The following is a 13,271-nucleotide window of genomic DNA, read 5'->3' as shown; positions in this document are numbered from 1 at the left end:
GTGTACCCTTGGTTCTTTCAAAGTCCCGTCCACTATCAACATCACGACCGACCGGGTTCTGAGCTATCGCAACCACACGAGATCTTATAGCTACGCAGACATTGCGCTTGCTTTCTTGCTTCGCACCACCACAGCGCACGCCATTCATATATATCACTAACAGACCACTGTTATGACCACACCTACGAGATCGCAATTCTGATCGCTCGTCGACTTTCCCTCCCTCTATAAGTCAAACGCGGTCAATATGGTCGCCCCAGGTATCGGCGGCCTCGATACGCCGCGAACAAACATTGGCGATGCGACATATCTCAGCCGACAACCCGACTTCGACATGTCACAGGAGGTTTCATTTCAGTCTCCTCCGACGAAAGACAACAACTTGGTGCAACAAATGCGCAACGGGCGCTCGGGAGGCATCAACCTTCGCACACCGCGGGGTCGCGGACCCTTTGCAGACCGAAAAAACCTACCTGCAGGCCTCGGAGGAGCAGAATTCACCCCTATGCTAAAGTCAGCTACGAGAAATAGCATCCGTCGAAGGTCTGGCAAGGAGAACGGCGCCGTGCCGAACACGCCCGCACTACTGAACAGAATCGACGAGGACATGACGCCAATTCCCAATATCGACACCTCCATGTACCAATCGCGGTCTTTCGTAGATCGCACACCACTCCCCGAAGTCGACAGCACGAGCACGGCATCTACACCGCTTGTAGTCTTGCCGCGACGCGACGGGAAAGGCCCTCTGCAGGACGGAAACCAGTTGTCGCTCCGGGAGCAGGAGAGCGTAATCGATAAAATCGAAAAGGAAAACTTTGGCCTGAAACTCAAGATTCACTTTCTCGAAGAGGCTTTGCGGAAGGCCGGTCCCGGCTTCAGCGAGGCCGCATTAAAGGAGAACACCGAGCTGAAGGTCGACAAAGTGACCATGACTAGGGAGCTTCACAAGTACAAGAAGCACCTGACATCGGCCGAGAAAGACCTTGAAAGCTACCGACAGCAGATGATGGAGTTACAAGAGAGGGCCAAGAAGAAGTACGCGGACCAGAAACAACTAGCTGAGATTGAGCGACTGCAACAGGCCTTGGAGGATAGAGAAGCTGATCTCGACGACATGCAGCGCCAATTGAGTCAGGGACAGAACGATCAAGGGCAGGTGGACAAGCTACAAGATGAGATTGGTGACCTAGAAGCAGAACTTCGCGAGAAGGAGCGCCTTCTAGGAGATCACGAAGATGAAATTGACGAGCTCAAGGCGAAGCTGGACAACGCGGAGGACAAGATGAAGGATGCGCAAAGACGAATGATCGAGCTTGAGCAACAGGGACAGTCTAACGACGATTTGGAAGAAGCAAAAGACACTATCGACGACCTGGAAACCAATGTCCGTCGCTTGGAAGAGCAGGTCGAAGAGATGAAAGACAAGCTCAACCAGGCCATTGCAGACAAGGAGCAAGCAAAGGGTGACTTGGAAGAACTTCAAGAGGAGCTGGCGAACAAGTCTATTGCCACAAAGGGACTCTCGCGACAAAAGGAGGAGAAGCTTTTGCGCCTGCAAGCCGAGCTGGAGGAGTCCGACACGAGATTCGCCAATATCGAACAGCAGCTTTCTGAAACGATCAAGGAGAATGACGAACTCAAGAACGCTGCTAAGGAAGATCGCCGTGCCCGCGAAGCTTCTGAGCGCGACTACCAGTCACAGTTGGCCAGAATCGAACAGCAGCTCTCAGACGTAACGACAGAGAAAGAAAGCCTTAGGAATGCCGCGCACGAGGGCCGTCAAGAACGAGAATTCTCTGATCGCGAACGTCAGTCGCTGCTGGCTCAAGTGGAAGGTCTGAAAAGAGATTTGGAGGCCAGGTTGGACGAGAAGAATCTGCTGCAAAGTCGTCACGAGGCGTTGACAGGCGAGTCTGACTCTCTACAACGAGATGTGGCGCGCCTTCAAAAGAACGTGGATGAATTGGAGGAGAGCCTCGCCCAAGAGCGGGACCACGCCCTCGAGATCGAAAGGGATATCCGCAGCCAATACAGAGACGAAATCGACAGGCTTAATGACGAGATCTCGGACCTCCAGGCTGAAATTCGGGAAAAGGACAACCTTTACGACAACGACAGCGAAAAATGGGAAACAGATCGCCAAACCCTCGACTCGGAGCGCAAACGGGCGGAAGAGAAGGCCTCGGGCTTGGAAAGGACGATTGCAGCACTGCGCGAGGCTGAAGGCAACCTATCGACAAAGGAATCAAGGTTACAGGAAGCACTAGAGAGCGAAGCTCAACGTCACAAGGATGAGAGAGCATCCCTCACAAGGCAAATTGAGGACCTTCAGCAAAATCTCGAGACACGGCAGTCTATGCTCAATGAGTTGCGGAATGAATTATCACAAGTTCAGGATGAACTCCGTCAAACCCAGCTAGACTATCAAGCGCAGAGCGAGAAAATCGAGGGGTTGGAGGATGAAGTGGAGGTCCTTCAGACGACTTTGGACGAGGAATCGGAACACTCTCGCGAGGAACTGGAAGCTGCAAGGAAAGAGTGTGACGCGCTGAAGCTGGAGCTTGATGAGGTACACCGTGGTACGGCCTCGTTCTCTCAAGAGCACGCTAGCAAGTCAAATCAAGCCATTGAACGACTCCGAGTCCAGCTTGACGAGGCCACGTCACTCGTGTCGAAGCTGAACAAGGAGAAGGAAGCACTCCAGGACAGGCTGCAAACTCAAATCTCCGAGTCTACTGTGCAGGTGAATAGGGTGTCTCGCGAGAAGCAGACGCTGCAAGACCAACTTGCTAACCTCAACCTCGAAATGCACTCGTTACGCAGCTCACTGGCCGAAGCAAGGGCAGAGCGTGATGAGGTTGAGAGCGAAATGAAGCGCTTGCACCAGAACGGTGAGGAGACACTCCGCATCGATCGCGAGCGCTTGGACTTGAGGACGTCAAAGTTGAAGCTTGACAATGAGGTACGGAGACTCAAGGACGAGAACGCGGCTCTGGCGGAGCAAATTCAGAACGTCGAAAAGTCTCTCGAAGATGAGATCGAGAAGGCTGCAGAAGAGGAGGATCGCCTCAACCAGGAGATTCGTCAGCTTCAAGCCAAGTTGAGGGAGGTGTCTTCATCGGAAGGTCACGAATCAGTTGCCACACGACGCACAATACGAGAACTCGAACGGCGAATTAGAGACTACGAAGACCAGCTCGCGACGACCCAACAACTCCCCGCTAACATCGGTGAGGGTAACAGCGAGATGTCCATTATCCGCCGTGATCTCTCTACGGCACGACAGAAGGAGCGGGAGCTTCTCCAACGTGAGGCAGCCCACAAGGATGTTGTCAAGGGTCTCAAGAAGCAAATCGCAGACCTGGAGCGCAATGCCCACGATGCTGAGATGTCCCGCCTTATTACGTCCCCGGCATCCTCGAGTCCTTCAGCCAGGAAATCCGAAGTCACTGAGTTGCGCCATCAGCTTTCTACAGCACAGCAATCGATTCAGACGTTCAAGACCAAGGCTCGCGAGGCCGAACGCAAAGCATCTAAATTCGAGCAAGATGTCCAGACCCAGCTTGATGATCTGGAAGATCAGAAGCTTGCTTTAGAGCAGGCACTGGAGGATGTACAGCGCGACGCCGACGAAGCTACCGTTCTCCACGAAAAGGCTCTCCGTCGTCTGAAGCAGAAGCTTGAGAAGGCAGAACAAGACAGGCAGCTTGTGGCCCACGGGCGTCACAACATCGAGAACATGTCGTCCTCCGAGAAGAGAGACCTTCAGGAGTTGCTCCGCAGAACGCAAAGCGAAGCAGACGCGCTCGAACACGACGTCATCCAGCAGCAGGAGACCATTGATGAGCTGACGGCCGCTGAGGGCTCGCTTCGTCGCAAGCTCGAGAGGGCGCGGGCGGAGCGCGCAGCGTACCGCCTGACCGCAGAGAAGCTGCAAAAGGACATCAGAGACCTCAAGGCACTGGCCGCAGCGGAGAAGAAGAACCCGCGGGCAGCCCGACTCGCCGCCGAGACGGACGAGAGAATGAGGCAGACGGACGAGGCACTCGAGACGGTCATCCGCGCCGCCGAGAACGCAGACGCGAAGCACACCAAGGAGCTCCGCGGCATGACGCTGCAGATGGAGTGGATGCAGGCGCGGTGGAAGCGTGAGGTCAGCATGCGCGCCGACGCGGCGTACGCAAAGAAGTTCTTGCAGCTGGAGCTCGACATTGCCAACGCATGGTATGTACCCTTGACTGCCTACTTCTTCTTTTCTTTAGTGGTCCGGATACTAACGTCAGAATCAGCAACAAGGCTCAGCTGCGTGAATTGGAGCAGATCCGCTGCGAGCTGCTCGGCAGCCGCCGGCCCCTTCCACCCTCATCCTCCTCGACAACGGCGCGGAAGCAAACGGCGTCTGGTCGACCGACGCTCAAGACGGTGGCGACGATGGCGCGTTTCATTGCCAGGATGCAGATCTCTGCGCGCGAATGGGCCAAGCACGAGGCCACGCGCCAGAAGCTGGCCGACTGCGTCGACGAGATGCGCAAGACCAAGAGGCGGCAGCAGCTCAAGGTCGTGCATGCCGACGACGTTGCGGCATGATAGGTTCTCGGTCACAGTCTCTCTCTGTCTTTCTCTCTATTCGGTCTCACCTAGCCTCGACTTGGAGGTCTAGCCAGATTACGTTACACCTCTATACCCCGGAATATGGTGTTCCCGAAGGGAAACTACGGTGGATGAATGGGATGGTGAATGGTGAATGGCGGTTCGGATATCTGCGAGAGTAACCCTCTCATCTGCGAAACGCCTTCCCCATTCATCACGTTGCAGCCGAGCTGAAGATGTTACGGCATCATCTCGGGTCCATCACACACACCCTTGCGCACATCCCATTCCATCCCCATCCAATCCCGCTCTCACCTGCTTCCCTCATTCAGCAACGTCCGCATTTCGCATTTCGCATTTAGCATATGGTGCTCAGTCTTGTTCTTGTTTCTGCATAGCAGCAGCCGGTTGTGTTACAGTATTCCCGCCTAACTGTGTGACGGCACAAAAAAAAACCCTTGATGTTGCAGTGAAAGCGAGCGAGCGAGCACTCTCCTTTCCTCTTTTGGAGCTGATGATCGTCCACATTTGGAAGATGGGATCTGCAAGCTAGCCCTAGAATGGGACGGAGGATTCACTGGGGGAGTGGGAGGAGAATGGAAAACCAGGACGATTATTGGTTCCCTGCTTGGCATACCTTATTTGCTGCTCATGTCCCCTCTTGTGGCGTATTGGGCGTCGAGCATTAAAACATTTGTCTTTTTTCCCTTGAAGTTGCTTTATTGGTAGAATGACTGGGCGAAGGGGGACGGACGGACGGGATGGGAAAGGAGTTTTTGTCATATTTCACTTTGTTTGGGTCTACGCAGTAGGACATGAATTTTCCAAACACGGCATTAGGTTGCATGATGAAGAAATTGGAAAAGGAGGCATAGGTACCTAAACAGATGCTTAATTCCCCTTCTTTCTAACGCACTTTGCAACATTGCCGAATTCATCCCGTATCGAAGTGACGTGAATCAACTTTTATTTGATTTCCAGTTCGAAGAACTAGTCGAGTGAGGGTAGGTAGGTTTCCTTGGCATCTTAACTATACGAGAGGCGGAAAACGGCGTCGAGAGTATGGCAGAAAAGACCTGCCTAAAAAACAAAACGAAACCACCCAAATGATACCCAAAACCCTCAATTTTCGCCATCCCACCGATTCCTTTTCCAATGATGACCTATGCCTACCCATGTCTAACTAACCCTGAGTATTTATGTTTCCAGGCCGAAGTAGGGCATTATGACATATACAAGGCGGACCGGCCGTTTGACACACAGGATTATGATTTACATGACGAACAATAGGTTGGTATCTGCGATGATGTTAGACGTGGTAATAACACAGATGTTCATTCGCTTCTTCCGGGAGGCAACATACTGAGGGGGTGACTGCATGAGAGCTGCGGCTTCTGCGTGTAGCGACTCGCGAGCTCGTCACGGATACTGTTCAAGAGCTGTACGTAGCTCTGTTGTGGGTTCTTCTTCATGGCCGTGATGAAGGCCCATGACATGGCACCGGTAGCCTGGGAGGCGATTGTTGCATCGGCCCTGCGAGGTGAGATTAGCATAGATCCAGCTTGCATGAAAAATCGGCTTGATATCGTCTCGTTTCCACACTCGTAGACCGAGACAGATCCAACGTAACTCGTCGCTCTAGAAGCAAACCGCAGCCGCAAGTAGGCTGCAACTTGCTCTAGAGCAATAAAAGAGTATTGTTGGCCTGGCGCAACATGTATAATGTAGAAACATGAAAAGAAAATATCCAGAAAGAGACTTGCGCGCCCAAAACTTTTCCGTTTTTGTGGCTTTCGCCTTTCACTCCCAGTCTCCAGAATTAGCCATCCCACCAGGAGAGGCGATACACGCAGGGAACTCTTTGTAGAATCTCCATAGAATCCGTAAAGCGCAACGAAAACGAAAAGGGTATCATCAAAATAGAAAGAAGGGGGTAGCATACGAAGTTTGGTCATCTTTGCTTCCTGACAACATAATCACGTCAGCAGGCGACGTCTTCGTGGCCATGGTGCGTTGGTAGGCATCTTCGCCGGTCGTTGCCTTCTTAAAGAAGCCCATGATGTTGCTTGCGACACCGCCCAGATCGCCCTGGCTGTATGACGAAATAGCACCGAGAAGGCCTTGGCCGGCCTCCTTGGCCAAATTGGGCTCCTTGAGGATACCCTGGGTCGAGTAGATGTAAGGGAGATCGAGCGCAGTACCCGAGTGACAAGAGTCGAAGATAGCAGTCAGTCTCACACCAGCTTGCAAAGGTTGAACCATGATTCTGTGCATCTCATCATCCGTAATATGACCGGTTTGGCGGAAGTCTACGGGGTAAATGACTTCATCGTATCCGTCAGGCTCATCGCCGTCGAGATCCTTTGTTTGACCACCATGCCCTGGAGGTGTTAGAGTCTAACTACATGGTGGAAATGCCTTTCGCGACTTACCTGAGTAGTGGAAGAAGAGCGAGTCGTTGGGTCTCGCGTCTTTCACGAGCCAATGCATGGCTCTGAGGAGATTCTGTTTCGTAGGCTGGCTCATGGGATTTTGCTGGTCATCAGTGAGGATAACCATATCCTCCCTCTTATAACCAAAACGGTCGACGAGATATGCTGACATGTTCTTCACATCATTGATACAACCACGCAACTGACCGCGTTGACCGAAGTAGTTGATGCCAATCAGCAGCGCCTTTCTCCGCCCGGTACAATTGGAGTACTGGAAGTTGTAGTTACTTGGCGCGCCATGTCCAAATCTCTGCGGTTGTGAGGGCGGCGGTGGAGGAGCGTTATGGTTTCCGTGCATGTAGGCATTCGAGTTCACGGTGGGTACACCTTCATAGCGATGGTTGTCAACTCTACAATGTCCGTTTTAAGCGCACAACTTCCAAACTCACCTGGACGGTTGTTGTAATTCGGTTGAGGCGGGGGCTGCTGATATCCACCATATTGTTGCGGAGGAGGGGGCTAGGCATTACATCAGTTGACGACACTTGGACAATGCTGGTAGTCACCCGTACCTGGTTGTAACCATAGGGTTGAGGGGACGGCTGTTGGTAGCCGTAGCCCGACCCAGCGGGAGGGTATCCATTGTATCCTTGCTGTGGAGGGCTTTTGCTCTTCATGTTAGTGACTGAGAGCGGGCACGCGAACAAAGATCGGAGTTCATACGGGTAATAGCCGCCCTGCGCGTATTGCTGCTGCGGCGGTGGGCCGCCTTGGTATCCTCCGTACTGGCCCGGGTATCCTGACATCTTGTTGAGACGGCGAGACTGTTCTCAGACCCGATTTATGTGTATTTGATGACCCGAGGCCAACAAGCCGTGGTGGGAGGAGGTTCTAGCTCGACGAGATGGTCTTCGAAAAGGAGTGGGTTGACAGGGAAGATTTCGGGGACTGGATGTCTTTATAGATGCGCGACGAAGCTGAAGTACGGTTGTCGCGAGTTCAGAGAATAGTGAGGGGAAGCGAGGGGGTCGTGATTGAGGTGTAGGGACGGGATGAGAATGCGCGTGCTTAGGTCTCGAGACTAAGTTGGTGAGCACAAGAGCAGTGTCAGCCTTTCTCGAGCGCGAAACTGGTTGGAGGAGCGTGGACAAGCTTACCAGTGCCTTACGATATGAGGAAGAGGAGGGCTAGCTGAAGGGCCTATCTCAAAGCGGGAAAGGGATCCTGCAGCAAGGGTGGCTAAGGACCCTAGTTGACTCTTTTGATGGTTTGGAGCCGGCTTGTGAGACGGATTGGGGTAGAAGACGGCTTCGGCAGAGCTTTGGTAGGCGGAGGTACAGTTGGGTAGGTAGATTTGGGATGGACGATGATTCAGTAGCTGGGCGCAACAGAGGTGTGAGCTGGTGTGGCAGTAAAAAGAAATGACGGCGCGGATATGCAGTACAGCCTCGAAAAGAAAGCGAGCTGAGGTGATGGGAGAAGGAGAAAATGGAGGTGAACGGAGTGTTCGGGTTGGAGGAGCGAAGAAATGTGAGGAATGTAGAATGTGCTGGAGTATCGGTCAGGTAAGGTAGGAGCAGGGTGCCTCAAGGCTCAAGATGCGCCGCGGCGTTGCGGCGCTGCGGCGTGGGTGTGTGGTGGAGGGGTTCGAGCTAAGGTTGTCGGCACGCACCAGGTCCACTGTCCAGCACCTTCACCCTTTCCTGGCTGGGCTGAATGTGTTTTGGGCCTTTGGCGGGGAGGGGGGTGCCGAGGGAAGAAACAATCTAACCACACAACATACCTTACCTACCTTAGCTTATAGGTACACTACAAAGTATCACACTCACTGCAACTCGGTAGGTACCTATTGAGGCACCGTCAAGAGCACGACTTAACAAGCACGAGACCAAGTATGAGATCAAGGTAGTAAAGTGGAAAGAGATTCGCAAAGTGGAGGTAGATGATGAGTGTAGGGCTAACAAGACTACGTAATGTTGGATCAGTCGTCGTAGGCGCCGAGGAAAGCAACGGCATGTGGCAGGCCGGGCACCATAGCGATTGGACTTTGACGGAAGAAACGGCAGAGACGGCCTCAAAGCCCAAGTTCCCAAGAGTCTTTTGCTAGCGGAGGTGGATCCGAGTACCTCACAATCCGCCCACCTCTCACTACAGTGCAGTGCATGGGAGCATCTGATGTGTTTGATGGTGTTTTTTTGTATGCATTAGCTAAGCAAGCATGACCGGGGCAGGGTCTGCACCTAAGGGTAGTCTGCACCGGAGATGCTCTTGCACTTGGGGAAAAAACGCAGGGCAGGTGGCAGGTGCGCAGGCAATCAGCCACGAGCACGGGCCATACCAAGGCCGTTCCCAGCCCGGTGAGAACCGAGAAATGGGGCACAGTTGACAGCGCTAGTCCCTTTTTAGGGTTTTCCTGTATGTAAACAGCACTTGCTGCGATGCCACCATGTCACCATGTGATGGACGTCGCGCCCATCGTCCCTACCTTACCTTGGTACCTTACCGTTCCTACCGTCCCTGACCTGGGTGACTGGGGCTCGGTGCCACCGCTCCTGCCCTGCCCTTCTCCTGCGGCTTGCCATGCATACCGAGTACGTAGCATACCTTACGCAGTACGGCAGTAGTACTTCGTACGGAATATTGCGTGCAACCTTCGGACTTTTCTCTGCATCTTCGTCATTGCCATAGTCGGGTGTTCACCAAGGAATACGGTGCAAGGGACCTCCAGATTGGCACACTCGGACTGCAAATCTTGTTGCCCATTGCTCTCCAAGGTTTCGCATTCCTCTCTCCGAGTCTTCACTCTTCAGCCTACTCGCCAATCCAAGACAACCCTTGCACTATCTTCAGCCGCAATCATTCTCAACTCGATATGTGACTTGGGGAAACGGAATCTTAGGTTACTTCATTCCCCGAGACGTCTCGGCAACGGTCACCAAAACGGAACTGCACCAAAGTAAAGCATGTTCAATATGGGAACGAACCGCAAACTAACCACCTACCGCCTCGCCCTCCCTCCCTTGCACAGTTGACCCTAGCCCACAGGGGCACCAAGCAATACCGTCATCCAGCTTCACCTCCACCCTCTACCTATGCGTCACTCCCGCCCATCCCAGGACCCAAGCAGTCGCTCTAGACTCTGAATACACTAGGTACTCGATCTTGATCCATCATCCACGGCCCTGGCGCTGCTGTGCTCGTCTCCACCCGACCAAGATGGTCCCGCTGAACTCTCTGCCCCGGTCAAGCTGAGACTTGACGCCAAAGTTGACCGCCCTACGCCGATCCAGCAGGGCTATGCCGCGCTACCTACCTCCAACGGCACACTTAGACGCCATATCGCGTCAGTCGAACCAAACGTTGAGTCGTTTGCTCGGTGCTGAAAGCGCCTCGCGATAGTACCACAGCTCGGACTGCATTAGAGTCGGCTGCCTCCGCGCGGTAAACCCATCCACTTCACTTCGCTTCGAAACCCCAGCTGTGTTGAGCCGCTTGGTCAATATGTCATGTTGTCGCTGTCGGCTTTCCGACGTTAGCACCGTTGCGCCAGCCCGGCCATCATCCCATGGACTAGTGTCGCTACTCAATCGGATGCTACATGGCTCCATTTTCAACGGCAGTCTCCTGGCTGGCATTGGGCTCATTACCAATTTGACGGTCGTGGCAAATGGTCCAACCAGAAGTCATAGACAACATAAGCCCAGGATTCATGGGCAATTGAGCTTTCCAACGTTTCCGCAGATCGATATCGGCACCCTGGTCGTCCCAGGCCATCCGTCCCATCTCCAACCTCGTTACGGAGCATGCGCCGAATTCAAAGCTGTCTTGCCAACCTCAAAGCCACTGACTGACCCGAGCCAGGTGATGTCATACCTGGCCGACTGCACGCAACATCGACCCTCCGTCTCGTTGAGTTCTGGGTGACAGCAGTCTTCTAGCTTGAGCTCTGGTGAAAGCGCGCCGTCAATAGTGACGGACGCGCTGTTCATGTCGTACGAGGGGATTCCCGTCTCTCGTTCGAACCGTTTTGGTGCACAGTCCCAGCGAAACAGCGCCAATGAGAAATCGGAACGCGACGTCTGTGGTTGATAGGAGCTCAAGTACGCACTCGTTTATTCCCCGATCTCAATCTGGTAAGCTTACGGGATTGCCGATCACTGTGGCGTTCCTGACGGACAGGGGCCGCGTCGATTTCTGACGAATCATCACCTTTTGCATTTTCCCTCTTACCCCTGGTACCTAGCATTTGGGGTCCAGAAGCGACACCATCATACCGGCATCTGCCCGAGACCCCAACTGACTGGTCTTAGACAACTTCATCCGGATGGGTCATATCTCACAGTATGTGCTTTATTCGTAGGTGCATGTCTTTGACACCTCACCGCACAAGAAGTATGCAGACGGTATATGCAGCCTCCATTCCGCCAAAGGGGTTTCGATTCCAAGCCGTCCAACGACTCGGGAAGGTAATTTCGACCTCTGGCGGCCTGCAAGACCTGTCTATCCAAGCCCAAAATGAGGTAGTCCGGCAACGTGGAGAGGAAGCATACGACCATGTCTCTGAGCAGACCAAAGCTAAACACCACCCCCGGGAACGTGGCTGAAATCGATTGGACACCAAGTTGTCGACTTACGAGAGACGTGGCTATGGGCTAAAAGTTCAACGTTCGGCTGGCGCATAGCATTCTATCAAGCCTCGTGGGCATCTTGTCCCACGCCTCTGGTGCTTGGCTGCATGGCGCCGTCGTCCCGGGACATTCATCCTCACCTTCGGGGCCAATGGGCATCAAATTAAGACCGAGATGCACCGCACGCATCGTGACCTTGTGGCATGTTCCGTCACCACTAGACACGGTGGGCTTCTGCCGCCCAAGGTGTGGTTAGCCGACCTTAAGGTTGATACACCAGCATATCACAGGTCTCAGGTTCACGTTTTCCCACATTTTGATCTCGATTTAGGGTAAATGGGCTATCATCGCCTGCAAAAGATGATTTTTCTCGAATTTCGTCCGGAACCAGGTCTCGGAGAAATCAGATCAAGCGGGCCTCATCGCCTAGTCTGGCGGTTTCTTCACTCTGCTCCTTACTTCTGGGGCGGTCTCATTCATGATCCATCATCCTGCTAGCAGTGTCTTCGGCTCAGCTCAACGGATCCCGATGCCCGATTTAGATGCGGTGATGTCTAAACTCGTGATCTCTACAATCTTGAGGCTTTTCAGCTTTCGTATCCGAAGGCCACTTCCGTCGAAACCAGCCCACCGGCTTCATTGCTTTAGTCAACCGCCAAGTCAAAGCCTTTCAGGCGCAGGGAGCTCAATCACACGATGCTATAAGCTCGATCAATCGATGGAATACGACATCCAAATATGCAAGTGTTGAACGGTTCCCGGTGGCGCTGCCGCGATGGCCCTAGTTTGCCGTGAAAGCCCGCGAGACAGACGTTTCGTAACCATTTCTCCTAACTGAGCGGGGTGGACCGCCTGCAGTAGCATGTCTTTGATGAACACACCAGATTGTCACATAGTTGGGTTGCCATTTCAATGCATTCTAGACTCTCAGTGTCGAAAGGGAACGTTGATTGGCCAGAAATTGGATGCAATATGTAGGGGATCGCCCTGTCGACATACCGTCGACATCTGCATTCTCAGGCTTGAGGCCTTAGGACTTTTACGTTTACGCACTGCTCCTCGAGTGATCAAGTTGCATGGAGCACGTGCCACCTTCATCGTGATGTGTTGTATAGCTTCACCTATAGCACTTCCTCTTAGGTCATGAGATGCAGTGCTGCACGAGGCAAGGAGCGTGGTTGTAGAGATATTTTTTCCCATGGGAAACACTGTATAAACGCTCTGTGTTCTGCAGTACTCCTGCGTCGACGGGACTCCTCTAGTTTGGGGAAGTAATTGATATTCTCGTCAAGTCGTTTTCATGACACAGTTCTCAGCGAACATCTTGGGGCAATACTGTGAGCAAACAAGCTCCGACATCTTCATCATCACCTCAATTGTACATCGAGACACCGGGCTTATCTCAAGGTCTAGTCATCATTCCAACCCCAAATGCTTTTTGTTGTAGCCTCTCAAGATGCATATACAAAGACTACTTATTATACCGACAGCCTGAACATGGTCAGCCCAGATGACCGAGGAAGCTCCAATGGTGCATGAACCTTGCCTATCACAGACCAGAAAGCCAAGCCAATGATGTTGGCTTGGGAGGATGAATGGCAGATTAACTTCATCCCAT

At 53.0% G+C, this 13,271-nt stretch overlaps 3 protein-coding genes across 3 annotated transcripts; 1 reads left to right on the top strand and 2 right to left on the bottom strand.

Annotated features, from left to right (window-relative positions):
* Positions 1-247: 247 nt before the first annotated feature.
* On the top strand, positions 248-4,590 carry CTAM01_04758 (microtubule associated protein; the record flags this gene model as incomplete). Its single annotated transcript, XM_060520788.1, has 2 exons — positions 248-4,227; positions 4,293-4,590. The coding sequence occupies 2 exons, from the start codon at positions 248-250 to the stop codon at positions 4,588-4,590; spliced, it is 4,278 nt and encodes a 1,425-aa protein (XP_060384742.1).
* A 1,275-nt stretch (positions 4,591-5,865) lies between these two features.
* CTAM01_04757 (caspase domain-containing protein) lies at positions 5,866-7,831 on the bottom strand (the record flags this gene model as incomplete). Its single annotated transcript, XM_060520787.1, has 6 exons — positions 5,866-5,891; positions 5,957-6,126; positions 6,536-6,974; positions 7,026-7,412; positions 7,475-7,544; positions 7,598-7,831. The coding sequence occupies 6 exons, from the start codon at positions 7,829-7,831 to the stop codon at positions 5,866-5,868; spliced, it is 1,326 nt and encodes a 441-aa protein (XP_060384741.1).
* A 2,788-nt stretch (positions 7,832-10,619) lies between these two features.
* On the bottom strand, positions 10,620-11,243 carry CTAM01_04756 (uncharacterized protein; the record flags this gene model as incomplete). Its single annotated transcript, XM_060520786.1, has 3 exons — positions 10,620-10,815; positions 10,899-11,104; positions 11,169-11,243. 3 exons carry the CDS (start codon positions 11,241-11,243, stop codon positions 10,620-10,622), a joined length of 477 nt encoding a protein of 158 aa, XP_060384740.1.
* Between the last annotated feature and the right edge of the window lie 2,028 nt (positions 11,244-13,271).

The sequence above is a fragment of the Colletotrichum tamarilloi genome, assembly GCF_030869305.1.
Source record: "Colletotrichum tamarilloi strain Tom-12 chromosome Unknown Scaffold_11.1, whole genome shotgun sequence".
Classification (NCBI taxonomy): Eukaryota; Fungi; Ascomycota; class Sordariomycetes; order Glomerellales; family Glomerellaceae; genus Colletotrichum; species Colletotrichum tamarilloi.
The sequence above is the reverse complement of the archived record's forward strand: the minus strand, read 5'-3'. Positions and strand labels throughout refer to the sequence as shown.